General features: G+C 46.5%; 1 protein-coding gene across 8 annotated transcripts in view; it reads right to left on the reverse strand.

Annotated features, from left to right (window-relative positions):
* mipol1 (mirror-image polydactyly 1) overlaps positions 1–18,847 on the reverse strand; it is a 442,941-nt gene that overhangs the window by 158,136 nt on the left and 265,958 nt on the right. Inside the window, exon 12 of one of the 8 annotated variants that reach the window (XM_070879092.1) lies at positions 13,084–13,161. The exons of the other annotated variants lie outside the window; for them this stretch is intronic. Coding sequence (XP_070735193.1) covers positions 13,138–13,161 — 24 coding nt within the window. The 3' untranslated portion in view covers positions 13,084–13,137. Of the gene's footprint in view, positions 1–13,083; positions 13,162–18,847 lie in introns of those variants that run through there. 8 annotated transcript variants of the gene reach the window in all.

The following is an 18,847-nucleotide window of genomic DNA, read 5'->3' on the forward strand; positions in this document are numbered from 1 at the left end:
GTACCCGAACCATCTCCTCTTTAAAGGCAGCCCATTGTTCGATTACAGTTTTGCCTGCCAATCTTTGATTCCAATTTACCTGGGCCAGATCCATTCTCAACCCAATGAAATTTGCCCTCCTCCAATTCTGGATTTTTACTCTAGATTGCTTCCTGTTCTTTTCCATAGCTAGTCTAAACCTTATGATACTATGATCACTGTTCCCTAAGTGTTCCCCTACTGGCACTAGTTCCACCTCATTCCCCCAAACCAGATCCGGCAATGCCTCCTTCCTTGTTGGGTCAGAAATGTACTGATCAAAAAAGTTCTCCCAAACATACTTCAGAAATCCTTCCTCTCTCTGCCCTTTACATGATTACTATCCCAGTCTACATCAGGATAATTGAAGTCCCCCATTATCACTACTCTATCGTTCTTGCACACCTTTAATTTCCCTGCAAATTTGCTCTTTGATATCTTTCCCACTAGTTGGTGGCCTATAAAATACACCTAGTAGTGTAATGCCACCTCTATTGTTTTTCAACTCTAACCAAATAGATTTATGAGCCAGGTCTCTGTAATTGCCATGACATCATATTCCCATGTGGCTATTTGCGCCTGCAGCTCACCAATCTTATTTACCACGCTTTTTGCATTCACACACATGCACTGTAAATCTGTCCTGTATCTTGTATTCTCGCAGTCTTACCCCACATAATAACTCATGATTTCTTACTGCAGTGCCAACTGTCTCTTCCCATCCTTTGTGCACTTTTTATCTCCTTTCTAATGAGATTTCAATGCTCAACTGGCCAGCCTCCCATCTTCCACCCTCCATAAACTTGAACTCATCCGAAACTCTGGTGCCCATAACCTAACTCACATCAAATCCCGTTCACCCATCATCACTGTGTGCGAAGATATACATTGGCTCCCAGACTGGCAAAACCTTGATTTTAAATTTCTCATCTTTCTTTTCAAATCCCTTCATGGCCTTGCCCTTCCCAATCTCTGTAACCTCTTCCAGCCTACAACCCTATGAGATCTGATGGCCTGCATCCTAGGGTTTTAAAAGAAGTGGATGCAGAGATAGTGAATGCATTGGTTGTAATCTCCCAAAATTCCCTGAATTCTGGAGAAGTCCCAGTGGACTGGAAAACCGCAAATGTAACACCCCTTTTTAAGAAAGGAGGGCAATAAAAAGCAGGAAACTATAGACCAGTTAGCCTGACATCTGTCATTGGGAAAATGTTGGAGTCCATCATTAAGGAAGTAGTAGCTGGATATTTAGAAAATCATAATGCAGTCAAAGCAGAGTTGGCATGGTTCTATGAAAGGGAAATCATATTTGACAAATTTGCTTGAGTTCTTTGAGGATGTAACGAGCAGGGTGGATAAAGGGGAACCAGTAGATATGATGTATTTGGATTTCCAGAAAGTATTCGAAAAGGTGCCAAACAAAAGCTTACTGTACAAGATCAGAGCTCATGGGGTTGGGGGTAATATATTAGCATGGATAGAGGATTGGCTAACTAGCCGAGCAGAGTCGGGATAAATGGGTCATTTTCGGATGGCAAACTACAACAAGTGGGGTGCCACAGGGATCAGTGCTGGGGCCTCAAGTATTTACAATTTATATTAATGACTTGGATGAAGGGACCGAGTGTAATGTAGCCAAATTTGCTGATGATACAAAGATAGGTGGGAAAGCAAGTTGTGAGGAGGACGCAAATAATCTACAAAGGGATATAAATCGGCTAAGTGAGTGGGCAAACATTTGGCACATGGAGTATAATGTGGAAAAAGGTGAAGTTATCCACTTTAGTAGGAAAAATAAAAAAGCTAATTATTATTTAAATGGGGAGAGATTACAAAACAGTGTAACTATTTGTACTGCGTCTCAAGCTTCGCCCCCCTCTTCCGGGCCCCGAATCATTCCCTCCACATGATGTCGAGGAGCAGGACCTGAGGCCTGAGACTCCGCTGAGGTCCCGACCTCTCTCGGGAGGCCAAGAGCGGCGGTTGGGAGGGGGGGGGTCGAGAGAGACGGTGGGCGGCTGAGAGCATCGGTGGGGGGGCCGCCCCTGAGAGCTGCAGTGGGCAGCCGAGAGCGGCGGCCGGGGGGCGGCGGCAGGCAGAGAAGCGACGGGGGGCCGAGATGGGGGAGAGAGCGAGGCTGCGGGGGGGAGCTGGGGGGGGGGGGGGGGAGAGCGAGGCTGGGGGGGAGAAAGAGAGCGAGGCTGGGGGGGAGAGAGAGGGGGGGAGAGAGAGAGCGAGGCTGGGGGGGAGGAGAGAGAGAGCGAGGCTGGGGGGGGAGAGAGAAAGAGCGAGGCTGGGGGGGAGAAAGAGAGCGAGGCTGGGGGGGAGAAAGAGAGCGAGGCTGGGGGGGAGAGAGAGAGCGAGGCTGGGGGGGAGAAAGAGAGCGAGGCTGGGGGGGAGAGAGAGAGCGAGGCTGGGGGGGAGAGAGAGAGCGAGGCTGGGGGGGAGAGAGAGAGCGAGGCTGGGGGGGAGAGAGAGAGCGAGGCTGGGGGGGAGAGAGAGAGCGAGGCTGGGGGGGAGAGAGAGAGCGAGGCTGGGGGGGAGAGAGAGAGCGAGGCTGGGGGGGAGAGAGAGAGCGAGGCTGGGGGGGAGAGAGAGAGCGAGGCTGGGGGGGAGAGAGAGAGCGAGGCTGGGGGGGAGAGAGAGAGCGAGGCTGGGGGGGAGAGAGAGAGCGAGGCTGGGGGGGAGAGAGAGAGCGAGGCTGGGGGGGAGAGAGAGAGCGAGGCTGGGGGGGAGAGAGAGAGCGAGGCTGGGGGGGAGAGAGAGAGCGAGGCTGGGGGGGAGAGAGAGAGCGAGGCTGGGGGGGAGAGAGAGAGCGAGGCTGGGGGGGAGAGAGAGAGCGAGGCTGGGGGGGAGAGAGAGAGCGAGGCTGGGGGGGAGAGAGAGAGCGAGGCTGGGGGGGAGAGAGAGAGCGAGGCTGGGGGGGAGAGAGAGAGCGAGGCTGGGGGGGAGAGAGAGAGCGAGGCTGGGGGGGAGAGAGAGAGCGAGGCTGGGGGGGAGAGAGAGAGCGAGGCTGGGGGGGAGAGAGAGAGCGAGGCTGGGGGGGAGAGAGAGAGCGAGGCTGGGGGGAGAGAGAGAGCGAGGCTGGGGGGGAGAGAGAGAGCGAGGCTGGGGGGGAGAGAGAGAGCGAGGCTGGGGGGGAGAGAGAGAGCGAGGCTGGGGGGGAGAGAGAGAGCGAGGCTGGGGGGGAGAGAGAGAGCGAGGCTGGGGGGGAGAGAGAGAGCGAGGCTGGGGGGGAGAGAGAGAGCGAGGCTGGGGGGGAGAGAGAGAGCGAGGCTGGGGGGGAGAGAGAGAGCGAGGCTGGGGGGGAGAGAGAGAGCGAGGCTGGGGGGGAGAGAGAGAGCGAGGCTGGGGGGGAGAGAGAGAGCGAGGCTGGGGGGGAGAGAGAGAGCGAGGCTGGGGGGGGAGAGAGAGAGCGAGGCTGGGGGGGGAGAGAGAGAGCGAGGCTGGGGGGGAAGAGAGAGAGCGAGGCTGGGGGGGGGAGAGAGAGAGCGAGGCTGGGGGGGGAGAGAGAGCGAGGCTGGGGGGGAGAGAGAGAGCGAGGCTGGGGGGGAGAGAGAGAGCGAGGCTGGGGGGGAGAGAGAGAGCGAGGCTGGGGGGGAGAGAGAGAGCGAGGCTGGGGGGGAGAGAGAGAGCGAGGCTGGGGGGGAGAGAGAGAGCGAGGCTGGGGGGGAGAGAGAGAGAGCGAGGCTGGGGGGGAGAGAGAGAGCGAGGCTGGGGGGGGAGAGAGAGAGCGAGGCTGGGGGGGAGAGAGAGAGCGAGAGAGAGAGGGGCTGGGGGGGAGAGAGAGAGAGAGAGAGGGGCGGGGAAGGGAGAGAGAGAGAGAGAAAGTGAGAGGCTGGGGGAGAGAGAGAGAGAGAGAGAGAGGGGAGCTGGTGGGGGAGAGAGAGAGAGAGGCTGGGGGAGGGAGTGAGAGAGAGAGAGAGTGGGGCTGGAGGAGAGAGAGGCTGGGGCAGAGAGAGAGAGAGAGGCTGGGGGGGAGAGAGAGAGAGAGGGGCTGGGGGAGAGAGAGAGGGGCCGGGGGGGAGAGAGAGGCTGGCGGGGGGGGCGGTGAGGGAGACTCGGGGAAGAGAGAAAGAAAAACTGGGAGAGAGAGAGAGAGAGAGAGAGAGAGAGACTGGGGGGGCAGGGGAGAGACGCGAGTGGAGGGTGGGAGGAAATTAGAGGGGAGAGAAGGAACTCGGAAGACGGATCATGTTCTTCCAACTCCCTACAAGGGACATCGTTGGAGTGGATGAAATCCAGAAGTCACAACACTGTCACTATTCACTTCATACCTAATAAACCTGTTAACCATCCGTACACAATGCCTGTCCCATCTATGGTGGTGGTGGGGGGAGCGGGGGCGGGGGGGAGGGATGCATTTGCGCAGGGGTAAGGCACATTGGCTGGAGGAGGGATGCACTTGTGCTGGGGTACGGGACTTCAGCTGGGGAGGGGGGTGGAGGAGGTATGTACTTGGTCTGGGGTTAGTCACTTCGGCTGGAGGAGGCTTGCACTTGGTCTGGGGTAAGGCACGTTGGCTGGCCCTTGCTGTTTTCTGGGGAGCTCTGTCCTCTGTCACTTCATGAAGTCAAAGTGGATCGAGTTACAATTTGCAAAGTTAGTGAGACCTTGGGATGGGCGGTTCCAGTTATACATTCCTGTGAAACATCAGGGTGTGGCTTATCCTCCAAGGGGACCAATCATAGACAAAGGGTGGAGCATGGTGACCATTTTTGCAGTACAAATAAGCGCATCCATTACAAAATGCGATGGTAGAGAGAGATCTGGGGATCCTTGTACATGAAACACAAAGTTAGCATGCAGGTACAGTAAGTAATTAGGAAGGCAAATGGAATGTTGGCCTTTATTGCAAGGGAGATGGAGTATAAAAGTAAGGAAGTCCTGCTACAACTGTTCAGGGCATTGGGAAGACCACAACCTGGAGTAGCGTGTACAGTTTTGGTCTCCTTATTTAAGGAAGGACATACTTACACTGGAGGCAGTTCAGAGAAGGTTCACGAGGTTGATTCCTGAGATGAAGGGGTTGACTTATGAAGAAAGGTTGAGCAGGTTGGGCCTATACTCATTGGAGTTTAGAAGAATGAGAGGCGATCTTATTGAAACGTATAAGATTCTGAGGGGGCTCGACAGAGTAGAATGCAGAGAGGATGTTTCCCTCGTGGGGGAATCTAGAACTAGGGGGCATAGTTTCAGATTAAGGGGTGGCCCATTTAAAACAGAAATGAGGAGGAATTTCTTCTCTCAGAGGGTCATGAATCTTTGGAATTCTCTACCTCAGAGAGCTGTGGAGGCTGGCCCATTGAATGTATTTAAGGTGGAGATAGACAGATTTTTGAAAGATAAGGGCGTCAAGGGTTCTGGGGAGTGAGCGGGGAAGTGGAGTTGAGGCCAGGATCAGATCAGCCATAATCTTATTGAATGGCAGAGCAGGCTCGAGGGGCCAATTGGCCTACTCCTTCCCCTAATTCTTATGTTATCATCTATGTGCTCCTCCAATTCTGGCATCTTGTGCATCCCCGATATTAACTGCTCCACCATTAAGTAGATTATGTGTTTAAGGTACTCGCCAGCTGATTTGACTCACTCACTTCCAGCCATCATCCTTAGCCAGGTGGTGGAATGACTTGTTAAGCTGGGGAAGAGGGGAAATTGGGCTAGTTAGAGAGCGGAGGGAAAAGGAAAAATGCTTATTTCGATTGAGTTGGGGCTGATAATTAGCTCACAAAGGGGGCTGGATGAATACGTGCTCAGCGGGGGTTTGTTGGCGGTGTGTACGAAGCACTACAACTCAGCAAGTGTTTGCACTATTTTGGCTGATATATACTTTTACACACATCAAATCATTAAACCATTCAAAACGGCCAAATACCATGACATTTTACATTTCCAACTATAAAATTAAGGTTTACCATCAAAGTAAAAGATGAATTTTTGCAAATTCCAATCAATGGCTATCTAATACATCAATAAACAGCAGGGAGAAAATAGCATTGGGTGAGTTTTCTATGCTATTCTTAAAACTGCAATTGTTGATATTTTAAAAATGCCACAGATGTAGTTATCATGAAATTGAGAATAATGCATTAATGAATGATTTAATTTACAAGAAAATCTTTCCCTTCTGCATCGAATGTCATATAATATCATGTTCATTACATGGGGAGAGTTGTATTTAAATAGGTAAAAATGTTTTAAACACCGGCATGGACTGGTTGGGCCAAATGACCTGTTTCTGTGTAGTATATCCTATGTAAACCCAAGCGCTCCTCAATGCAAAAATTCCCCCTAGAGTCTCGAATGACCCCTTTTCTGTCTAGGCAGGCATACACAGTACCTCTAATGATCCCTTCTAGTAACTTACCGACAACTGAGGTCAAGCTAATGGGCCTATAATTTCCCGGTTCTGACTTGTTGCCCTTTTTGAATATTGGTTTCATATGGGCCTCCCTCCTGTCTATCAGAACAATCTCAGACCTTAGCAAACTCTTAAAGATATGAGCAAGGAGCTTGTTGAACAAAGCTCCCATTTCTTTAAGCACTCTGGATGAATGCTGTCAGGACCAGCAGCCCAATTTGCTTTGAGACCCTTTATTGAATCCAGGACTACACCTGTATCCACTTTAAAACTTACAACTTCAGGGTCAATTGTACACCGCATGTAACTATCTACTGGAGTGAATGCAAAGGCAAAATTGTTACTTAAAACCTCTGTCACAGTCTGGAAGTCAACCTGAATCTGTCCAGAGGAATTCTTCAACGGCCTAATGGCTCTCTGACTTCTAACATAGCTTTAAAAACATGTTTTACTATAGCTACTGCAGTTACCCACCTCTTCTTCTTAGGCAGTCCCTCGGAGTCGAGGATGATTTGCTTCCACACTAATATGTGTTCTCAGGTGACTGATGAGAACAATGTCACAGGTGGGCAGATGATGGTTGAAAGGGCGGGTGGGTGGGGTGCTTGGGTTGCCATGCGCTTCTTCCGCTGTTTGCGCTTGGCTTCCGCGTGCTCCCGGCGAAGTTACTCAATAACCTTTTAGCTCGGATAGCAGCTTTCACCACCTTTGGCTGAACTCAATACTGCTTCCTGTTCTCCTGGGAGCTAATTTTTTGTAATCTGTAAAAGTATTTTTGCTTAAGTCTGATTAGAACTTGAACCTGATGAGCTAGCTGTTTGTTTTACCAAGAGCCCTCCTTATGACTAGTGACACACCTGGTTTCCATTTGCATTTGGATGGTTGGCATTCAATTTCTCTTCTGAATTGGTAATATCAACTCTAGTACGGTTGTCCAATCAACCCAATTCAAGTTCTCTGCTGTCTTTGCAAATGTAGCCCGACTGAAATCTGGGACTCGCATTGAATTCCCAGAAAATTTGGTTTGGTTGATCAAGTTGAATCTAATAATATTGTGATCACTATTGCCCAGGTGTTCCCCGATTTGGAAGTATGATGCTGGATCAGGATACCTATTGAAAACTAATTCAAGTACCTGATTACGCCTAGTTTCCTCACTAACACGTGCCTTATCAAAGGTGTTGTTGAAGGCTTAGTTTTATGGATGCATCAAGACTGATTTTTTTTGTTCACTTTATATGGTATCATTATGGTATGTACACTGTTCATATGGATCTGGCTGGACCACATAAAGCATTATCGGGTCCTGCTCTCTTCTGCCAAAAGTGCTCGCTATTCCAGGATCATCCTACAAAACAAAGATAACCCATGGATTTTCTTCTCCACTACAAGCCATTTTAAGCACCAAGGAAATGAGTGGCTAGAGTAAATGTTGGTCCCCTAGAGGATGAGACTGGGGAATTAATAATGGGGAACAGGGAAATGGCAGAGACTTTGAACAAATATTTTGTATCAGTCTTCACGGTAGAAGACACTAAAAACATCCCAATAGTGGATAATCAAGGGGCTATAAGGAGGGAGGAAGTAAATACATTCACTATCAGTAAAGACGTAGTACTCGATAAAATAATAGGACTAAAGGCAAACAAGTCCCCTGGGCCTGTTGGCTTGCATTCTAGGGTCCTAAAAGAAATGGCTGCAAGATAGTGGATGTATTGGTTGTAATCTACCAAAATTCCCTGGATTCAGGGGAGGTCTCAGCAGATTGGAAATTGCAAAAGTAACACTCCTATTTAAAAAACGAGACAGACAGAAAGCAAGAAACTATAGACCTGTCATTGGGAAAATGCTGGAGTCCATTATTAAGGAAGCAGTAGCGGGGCATTTGGAAAAGCATAATTCAATCAAGCAGAGCCAGCATGGTTTTATGAAAGGGAAATCGTGATTGACAAAGTTGCTGGAGTTCTTTGAGGATGTGATGAGCAGAGTGGATAAGGGTGAACCAGTGGATGTGGTGTATTTGGATTTCCAGAAGGCATTCGATAAGGTGCCACATAAAAAGTTACTGCACAAAATAAAAGTTCACGGGGTTGGGGGTAATATATTAGCATGGATAGAGGATTGGCTAACTAACAGAAAACAGAGAGTCGGGATAAATGGGTAATTTTCCGGTTGGCAAACAGTAACTAGTGGGATGCCGCAGGGATCGGTGCTGGGGCCTCAACTATTTACAATCTATATTAATGACTTGGATGAAGGGACCACGTGTAATGTAGCCAAGTTTGCTGATGATACAAAGATGGGTGGGAAAGCAAATTGTGAGGAGGACACAAATAATCTGCAAAGGGATATAGACAGGCTAAGTGAGTGGGCAAAAATTTGGCAGATGGAGTACAATGTGGAAAAATGTGAGATTATCCACTTTGGCAAGAAAAATAGAAAAGCAAATTATAATTTAAATGGAGAAAAATTGCAAAGTGCTGCAGTACAGAGGGACCTGGGGATCCTTGTGCATGAAACACCAAACATTAGTGTGCAGGTACAGCAAGTAATCAGCAAGGCAAATGGAATGTTGGCCTTTATTGCAAGGGAGAGAGAGTATAAGAACGTAAGAACATAAGAATTAGGAACAGGAGTAGGCCATCTAGCCCCTCGAGCCTGCTCCGCCATTCAACAAGATCATGGCTGATCTGGTCGTGGACTCAGCTCCACTTACCCGCCCGCTCCCCGTAACCCTTAATTCCCTTATTGCTTAAGTGGGGCTGAGACCATGATCAGATCAGCCATGATTTTATTAAATGGCGGAGCAGGCCCGAGGGGTCAAATGGCCCACTCCTACTGCTATTTCTTATGTTCTCACTCAACTGCTTCCTCCACCCTCAGCTCCAACAACACGTGCGAAAAGCTCATGGACTTCTAAGATTGAGACCATCATTTAGCTGCCCCTGCTGCTTTCCTCCCTTTCCCTATCCATTGGGCCAAACTTCCCCCAAGGTTCACCCTGCTGCCCTCAACCTGAATTCACATCTTTCTCTTGTTTTTGTTCTATCTTTTCATGCCCTCTCCGAGATCATCTCATCCATAAGGTCCACTTCCTGCACTCTCGACGATATCCCGACTAAACTGCCGACCTCCCAATTTCCCTTCCTGACCCCCATGTGAGCTGATATTGTTAATAGTTCCTTCTTCTCAGATATTGCCACCCCCCTCCCCTTCAAATCTGCCATCATCACCTCTCTCCTCAAAGACCTACCCTTGACACATCTGTCCTTGTAAACTACCATCCCATCTGCAACCTCCCTTTACTCTCCAAAGTCCTTGAACATGTTGCCACTTCCCAAATCCGTGTCCACCTTTCCCGCAATTCCATATTTGAATCACTCTAATCAGTTTTCCACCCCTGCAGCAGTACTGACATCCAATATGATTGTGACAGTTGACCACACCATTCTCCTTCAACACCCATCCTCCATCATCCAGCTGGGCGGGACTGACCTCGCCAGATTCCATTCTTATCTGTCCAGTCATAGCCAAAGAACCATTTGCAATGGCTTCTCTTCCCACTCTCCCACCATTACCTCTGGAATCCCCCAAGGATCTATCCTTAGCGCCCTCCTATTTCTCATCTACATGCTGCCCCTCGGCGACATCATCCGAAAATACATGAGGTTCCACATGTATGCTGATGACACCCAGCTCGACCTCCCCACCACCTTTCTCGACCTCTCCACTGTCTAATTTGTCACATTGCTTGTCCGAAATCCAGTACTGGATGAGCAGAAATTTCCTTCAACTAAATACTGGGAAGACCAAAGCCATTGTCTTCAGTCCCTGCCATGAACTCTATTCCCTAGCCGACTCCAACCTTCTCCTTGGCCATTATGAGGCTGAACCAGACCATTTGCAACCTTAGTGCTGTATCCGACGCAGAGATGAGTTTCTGACACATACCCACTGTATCACCAAGACCACCAACTTCCACCTCCGTAACATCGGCCGACTCCACCCCTGCCTCAACTCACCTGCTGCTGAAACACTCATCCATGCTTTTTTTTACCTCTATACTTGCCTGTTTCAATGCTGTCCTGGCTGGCCTCCCATCTTGCACCCACCATAAACTTGAGCTCTTCCTGAACTCTGCTGCCCGTATCCTAACTCGCAACAAGTCCCATTCACTCATCACTCCAGTGCTCATTGGCTCTCAGTTCGGCAATGCCTCAATTTTAAAATTCTCAGCTTTGTTTTCAAATCCTTCCATGGCCTTGCCCCTCCCTATCTCTGTAACCACCTCCAGCCCTACAATCATCAGAATTCTGGTCTTTTGCACATGCCCGGTTTTAATCGCTCCAACATTGGCGGCCATACCTTCAGCTGCCTAGGCACTAAAGCTCTGGAATTCCCTCTCTAAACCTGGCCACTACTCTCTTCTCCGTTAGACGTTCCTTAAAACCTAGCTCTTTGACCAAGCTTTTTGACATGTGTCCTAATAGCTCCTTATATGGCACAGTGTCCAATTTTGCTTCATAATTCCCCTGTGAAATTTTACTACATTAAAGGCACTATATAAATGCAAGTCATTATTGTTGTAGTATGGTAGACAAACTGACACAGTTGATATGGCATTTGACAACTTGCATACAAGTTGCTTGCAATAGAAGTGCATTGTGTTCCTCTTAGACAGTTTACACTCCTACAGAAACACAGGAATACTTCAGCCATGGAGTGCAAGCAAACACTGCTTACTGGTCTTCTCGCAGAAGTTTTTTTGGATTAAAGGCTGACAGCCTTTGACATATGCTGCAAATTCTCGGCCAAAAGAACCATATCAACAGAGCAAAAATTGGTAATGAAGGTGTCGCTGATATAAATTCCAGCCAGTGATCCAGCAATTGTGACTGTCATAATTCTATCCACATCTATGATGAAGAGATCTCAGATCACAATCCATACTTGATGAATACTTAACACAAATAGAATTAGCGGTATCATTATAAAACAATTGAAACATTCGCAGCTCCTTTGCTTGCACACTCAAGTCAGTCAGTAGCAATCACAAGGACTTGACAGAATCAAAGGCTTTTTTGAGATCAACAAAGGATCAAAAGCTGTATTAAAAGCAGATCTGCTAAACTCCTGTATTAATAGAACAAGACCCAAAACAAATATATAGTGGTAAAACTAATGTATTATCAAATGAAGTATTCTGGAAAACACAACACAGGAAAATAAAAACATTAAAAAAAATAAAGAAAACTTAACACCTCACTTCTCTGAATAATCTCAAGCAAAGTAGTGATACACATCTATGTTTTAAGACAGACCATAACCCTAAAGTGTGTCTTGCTCAAAGACAACTATCACAAATTCTAAATCACTTCCTTCTTTCAACTGGTGTTTGGCATTTTAAAAATTTGATGTGGAGTACAACAGCAAGTGCTTGTCCAATCTCATCAGAAGAAAACAGAACCTTTAATTTTTTAATTAAATGTATGGACAATGAGGTTCGACATAGAGTCTAGCTTTCAGACTGTGTGTATATGTCATCAATACAAGACAGTCACCAATAGGGAATTCAAAAGAAAATTCTTTACTCAAAGAGTGGTGAGAATGTGGAACTCGCTACCACAGGGAGTGGTTGAAGTGAATAGTATAGATTCATTTAAGGGGAGGCTAGACAAGCACGAGGGAGAAGGGAGTAGAGGGTTATGCGGAAAGATTTAGATGAGGAACGATGGGAGGAGGCTCGAGTGGAGCATAAACGCCAGCATGCACTGGTTGGGCCGAATTACCTATTTTTTTTGCCATATATCCTATGTCATCCTATGTAATCTGCCACAACCTACATTGGGACAGTATATCACACTCTGCTTGCTCAGAAAATGTAGTTTTTGCTTTAGCTAAGATGTATAGATTTCCTAACCCTTCTGTTTCTTTCCTGGATGTGGAATCTCATGTTTATTCTTTATGTGGAAATCAGCCAACCTGCCACACACATTTTAAATGCTTCAGTAGCTGCTACTTTCACAGCAAGATTCATTTATCATTATCAACCTTAATGTGACAATGCACTCTTCAGATGTTTATCATTTTTAATGTTTCAGTTGGGATCACTTTGGATCTCCAATTGAGAGATGTCCTGATCTGCTTCCTTTTGTTTAATCCATGCCCTTAGTGGGTATCACTTTATCTTACTAGCTGTTTTATTTCTGTTGCCTTGAGGTTAAGAAAATGCCATCAGCTCTCAGTGCAACAAATTGAACTTGGCATTGGAGGGAGTGGTGGGGATAGAAGAGCATTTTTTGACCTTTCAAGATAGCTCAGTAGTCATCTTTTTATCCTAGGTCTCGGATTTAGTCTCGCTACCTTGCAACAAATCGAAGACGTAGGCAGTCAGTAAATACAAGGGGGTAGATTTTCAACTTATCACCTGGGTATAAAACTGGCGTTGCGGCTTGGCCGCCCATTATATAAGCCAGCTAATTTTCATTCCATTGGGTGTTTATAAAATCGGCAATCCACAATCTCAGGACATTTCCAGCAAGGTAAAAAGAAATATTCAATGTCTGGGCTCAATTTAATCCCAATTGTGAGTTAACAAGGCGGCTTGAGAGCTGCAGGTGAGGGGAGGCAGGCTACAAGTGGCCCATTGACCTTAATTTAAATAAGCCTGTAATAAAGCAAACAGACAGAGCTTAACCTTACCTTGTTAAAACAAACATGAACACTTTTGGAAGTTTTGGTTCCATATTTATGGATTATTAGTACCCAATTAATGGGACAATCTACAGGACAGAAAAGGAGCAAGCAGTTTAGTTCACTGATGTGCATTGGAGCAAACAAAATAATGTTTATATAAAGAAACACTGCACTTAAAAGAACATTCCTTCATTCTCAAACAGTATAATCACATACACTTTAGAAGTGTACTTCAAGACTTCAGCAGTCTTGCTCCCACTGCAGAAGCTGTAGCCGTTTTAACAAAATACTCCCATGATGCTGCTTATGGAGGAAAAAAGTGTCTCTCCCTGCAACTATTTCTCCACTTCTTTCCCACCCTCGAATTCTTCCTTGTTCACTTTACTCTCTGTTTTTCTTTCATTCTTTTTTTTCTTCACTTTGTATGGACTCATACTATTTCTCTGTGTCTGAATTTTTTCTCACTATCAGTCTTTCTGAAAGTTGTTTGCATCACTCAGGGGTCCAGCCACTGCTTGCAATAAAATCTCTGCAAAGCATTTTCTTTTTTTAATTGGGAACAAAAATGGGGCTGATGCTTGAAGTGGCATTATAGACCCTATTAAGAAACAAACCTATTATGTCCACTACCTACAACTCTTGCAGTTCTAACTCAAACAATAGACTCTAGCATAATAACTGTGCCAATGTATCCTTCCTTTCTTTTACTCTAAAAATGCTTGCAGATTACTGCTGAACTAATTAAGAAATGCACACATTATTATAGGATTACTGTTTCCCGTTTTTATGTATACAGGTTGGACTCTCTGGTCCGGCACCCTTGGGACCTGACAGTTGCCGGATCAGAGAAATTTCCAAACCATGGGAGGTCACGCTGAGCCTCGGCATACCAGCACCTGTACACAGCGCCCGGGCTCCTGAACGTTTCCGCCACGCTCCGGCTCTTTACTTTTGTTCCTGTATGCTATTATAACATGTTTCCCGGGATTTCCTGCCACATTCTAATATAGCTCAGCCGATGCCGAAGCCGGATGTTTCCGGACCAGAGAATCCTGGACCAGAGAGGTCCAACCTGTAGTATCTGACAACACTTGGGGAATTCCTGGGGTTGGCAGCATTTGGCCCACAGCTAATCTTAGATGGAGCAACAAATTCATGGTCTAAGAATATCATGAGGCAAACCTGGGCACATACATTCTGTTGGAAGTGGTGTTGTATTGGGAATTGTATTTTGGGGCTTGGGATAAGTTTTTGAAAACATTTATTGTGGATACCCTGCTCAAGCATCGATGCTTTGAGAATGGAGCAGAGGTAGCACACTTGCCTCCGAGTCAGAAAGTCGTGGGTTCAAGCCTCACTTCAAAGACTTAAGCGCATAATCTAGAGCCATCCTGAGGTTGTGAAAGGCGCTATATAAATGCAAGTTCGATCTTTCTATCTAACCCTCTTGCCAGCCATTGTCTTAGGATGAACCAGACCGTTTACAATCCTGGTGACCTATTCAACTGTGAATGCACCTCTGAGCTCCATATCCCTTCCATCACAAAAACAGTCTATTTTCACCTCCTTAACATCACCTGCCTCTGCAACTTCCTCAGCCCACTTACTGCTGAACCCAAATCCATGCCTTTTTCACTTCCAGGTATGTCTATTCCAAGGCTCTTTTGGCCAGTTTCCCATCCTCCACTTTCTGTAAAACTGCTCATCCAAAGCCCTGCTGTCGATATCCTACCCTGCATGAAATCCTGTTCATCCATCACGCTGGTCGGTCCTCTATGACCGGCATTGTCTTCCGGTCCCCCTTCATCTCAAATTTAAAATGATCATCCTCGTGTTTAAATCCCTTCATGGCTTGCCCCATCTCATTTCTACAAGCTCCATTAGTATTATAGACCCCCAAACTCTCCAATCCTTTGTCTCTGGCCCCACCGTTGGTGGTCTTCAACTGCCTAGATCCCCATGCTCTGGAATTCCCTTCCTATACCCCTCCGCTTCTCCACCTTAGTTTCCTCCATTAAGATCCACATCTTTGACAAAGATTCTGTTCAATTCTCCTGATAATTTTTTTTTTTCATTGAAAGGTCTTCAAGATGCACTTTGAGATGTTTTACTACATTAAATGTGCTATAAAAATGCATAGGAAAAGAGGTACAGGAGTACGCCATTGAGCCCCTCAAGCCTGTTCTGCCATTCAATGAGATCATGGCTGATCTGCAAACTAACTCTATGGGCCCAAGTTTCCACATGATTTGCGCCTGATTTTTAGGAGCAACTGGTGGAGAACGGACTATCTTAGAAATCACAATTCTCCACATTTTTTTTTCTGCAGTTCTAGTCAGTTAGAACAGTTTCACTTTGGAACAGAATTTTTTCTTCAAAAGGGGGCGTGTCCGGCCACTGACGCCTGATTTCAAAGTTTCCACAGTGAAAACGTGATCCAAACTAACTTAGAATGGAGCAAGTGAAGATTTTTGTAGAACTGAAAAAACCTTGTCTACACATTAAAAAATCAGGCGCAGGTTACAAATTAGGCGTCCGGAACGAGGTGTGGGGGGGAAGGGAAGTAATTAAATTCTATAATAAATCCTTATTTATACTGATACAAATATTATACAAATAAATCCAACCTGAATAAAAATTTATAAGCAAAGAAAAGATTAAATAAACCATCTTCCTACCTGTGTGAAAGTGCTTCAGCCAGGGAGAATGCTGCAGGAAGCCTCACCAGTTGAGGCAGCCGTTCGTTCCCGTTGGGGGGGGGGGGGGGGGGCAGGAGGAAGCCGTTCGTTCCCGCGGGGGGAGGCAGCCGTTCGTTCCCGCGGGGGGGGGGGGGGGGCAGGAGGAAGCCGTTCGTTCCCGCGGGGGGAGGCAGCCGTTCGTTCCCGTTGGGGGGGGGGGGGGGGGGCAGGAGGAAGCCGTTCGTTCCCGCGGGGGGAGGCAGCCGTTCGTTCCCGCAGGGGGGTGGGGGGGGGGGGGGGAAGAGGAGGAAGCCGTTCCCGACGGCGAGCAGGGGTGGGGGGAGGGGGGGGGAGGGAGTGCAGGCCCGACCAACCGACCGAACGCAGCGGGGTTGGTGGGGGGGGGGGGCGGGAAGGAAGCCGTTCCAGACGGCGGGCGGGGGGGGGAAGGAGGCAGAGAGAAGGCTGCAGGAAGCCTCAAGTTCAGCAGCCATTCCCCGACGGCAGGGGGGGAGGCCGTCGGGAAACGACTGCCTCAACTTTCTGAGGCTTCCTGCAGCCTTCTCACTGCTGCAAGAAGCCTCAGTGCTGATGTGCTGATGTCAATGTGCTTTTATTAAAAAATGTTCAAAAATTAAACAGCTACAAAGAACTACAAAAATGGTCGAGTGCCAATGTTTACTTCACACTGCGCGTGCGCGAACGCTCCAACGCACACGCGCAGGGTTGCCGACAGAAAAAAAACTAATTTAAATGGTACCCGCCCCCTCCCACTTACAAAATCGGCGCGAGTGTAGGCTCCGCTCCCCTGGGCGCTGCGCCAAGCAGACATGGAGCTGCAGGGCTCTCCAGAATCGCGCGGTTTTTTTCGGCGCGAAAAACGGGCACCCAGCTCGGAGGGGCGCCCGTTTTTTATCGTGTGGAAACTTGGGGCCCATATACCCACCTATGGCCCATATCCCTTAATACCCTTAGAAAACAAAAAGCTATCAATTTAAGATTTAAAATGAACAATTGATCTAGCATCAATTGCCGTTTGCGGAAGAGAGTTCCAAACTTCTACCACCCTTTGTATGTAGAAGTGTTTCCTAATTTCACTCCTGAAAGGTCTGGCTATAATTTTTAGACTATGCCCCCTAGTCTTAGAATCCCCAACCAGGGGAAATAGCTTCTCTCTTTATACCCTATCTGTTCCCCTTGATATCTTGAAAACTTCGATCAGATCACCCCTTAAACTTTTAAATTCTAGGGTATGCAACCCTAATTTGTTTAATCTTTCCTTGTAATTTAACCCTTGGAGTCCAGGTATCATTCTGGTAAACCTACACTGCACTCCCTCCAAGGTCAATATATTCTTCCTCAGGTGTGGTGCCCAGAACTGCTCACAGTACTACAGGTGTCATCTATCAGGGTTTTGAATAGCTGCAGCATAACTTTTACCCCCTTATATTCTAGTTCTCTAGATAAAAATAGATATTAGCCTATTTCATTATTTTCTGTATCTGTTTATGACATTTTCATGATCTCTGTACCTGGACCCCCAAGTTTCTTTGGATCTCCACTGTTTTTAGCTTTTCACCATTTAGGAAGTACCCTGTTCTATCCTTTTTAGGTCCAAAGTGGATGACCTCGCATTTGCCTATACTGACTTCCATTTGCCACAATTTTGCCCATCCACTTAATCTGTCGATGTCTCTTTGTAATGTTATGCTTTCATCTACACTACCTACAATGCTGCTTATCTTTGTGTCCTCGGCAAATTTGGTTATATGACTTCCGATGCCATCATCCAAGTCGTTAATAAATAGTTGAGGCCTCAAAACAGATCTCTGCAGGATTCCACTAGTCACATCCTATCAAATTGACTACGTACCCATTATCCCTACTCTTTGTCTCCTGCCGCTCAGCCAATTTCCTAACCAGGTCAATAATTTGACCTCAATTAACAGTCTCTTATGTTGGACTTTATCAAATACCTTCTGAATGTCCATATAAAAAACATCCATTCCCCTGTTCTCTACTTTTGTCACCTCCTCAAAAAATTCAATCAGGTTTGTCAGGCATCACCTACCTTTCACAAATCCATGCTGGCTCTCTCTGGTCAACTGAAAAATTTTGAGGTGTTCACTCACCCTATCCTTAATTATAGACTCTAGCAATTTCCCAACAACAGATGTTAGGCTAACTGGTCTATAATTCCCTGGTTTTCCCCCTCTCACCATTCTTAAATAACAGAGTGAATCGAGAGAACTTTGAAAGATTATAGTTAGGGTATCTGCAATGTGCTCACCTACTTCCTTTAAAACCCTGGGATTGAAACCATCTGGTCCTGGGGATCTGTCACTCTTCAATGCCAATATTTTCTTCATTACTGCTATTTTACTTGTTAATTTTATTGAGCCCGGTCTCTGATTCAATATTAGTTTCCTTGGGATTTCTGGCATGCTATCCTTTTCCTATACTGTAAATACTGACGCAAAGTAATTATTCAACATGTCCGCCATTTCCTTATCATTGACATTGGGGCTAAAATTCTGGTCGGAGGCTTTCTTCGTACGAATGCCTCCGACCCGAAAATTCTACGAATCTACCTGGTGGTCCCGGTGGGTCAGAGGCCTTCATTTGCTGCACATCGCATGGGGACCTGTCTTCGAGGTATGTAAGTCCAAGCTGGAGTCACGTGGGCCTGGACAATCACGATGCAGTATTCTCATTGATAATAATGAGAACTCTGTTTCTCCAAGTTCCCATTATTATCAATGAGGAAAAACCCCTAAAACACCCAAACACAACATAATAAATAAATAAAACACCTCACACATTTAAAATTAATTGAAATTAAAGTTAATTAAATGTCTTAGAGAATAAAAATATTTTTTGAAATGTTTTTTTTAAAATGTGTTTTAATACGGTTTAAAATAAACTTACCTAAACGGACAGGCTTTTTAACGTAAAAATGTGTTTTTAAATTTAATTTTTATATGTTTTAAAACCCTTACGCTGATAAAAGTAGGCTAGGCGCCTGCTTTCACCAGGTGTAAGAGTTTGAAGGACATTCGTTGGGCTTGAGTTGGGCAAATAGCCCAATCTCGGC

The sequence above is a fragment of the Pristiophorus japonicus genome, chromosome 4, assembly GCF_044704955.1.
Source record: "Pristiophorus japonicus isolate sPriJap1 chromosome 4, sPriJap1.hap1, whole genome shotgun sequence".
In the NCBI taxonomy this organism is placed as follows: Eukaryota; Metazoa; Chordata; class Chondrichthyes; family Pristiophoridae; genus Pristiophorus; species Pristiophorus japonicus.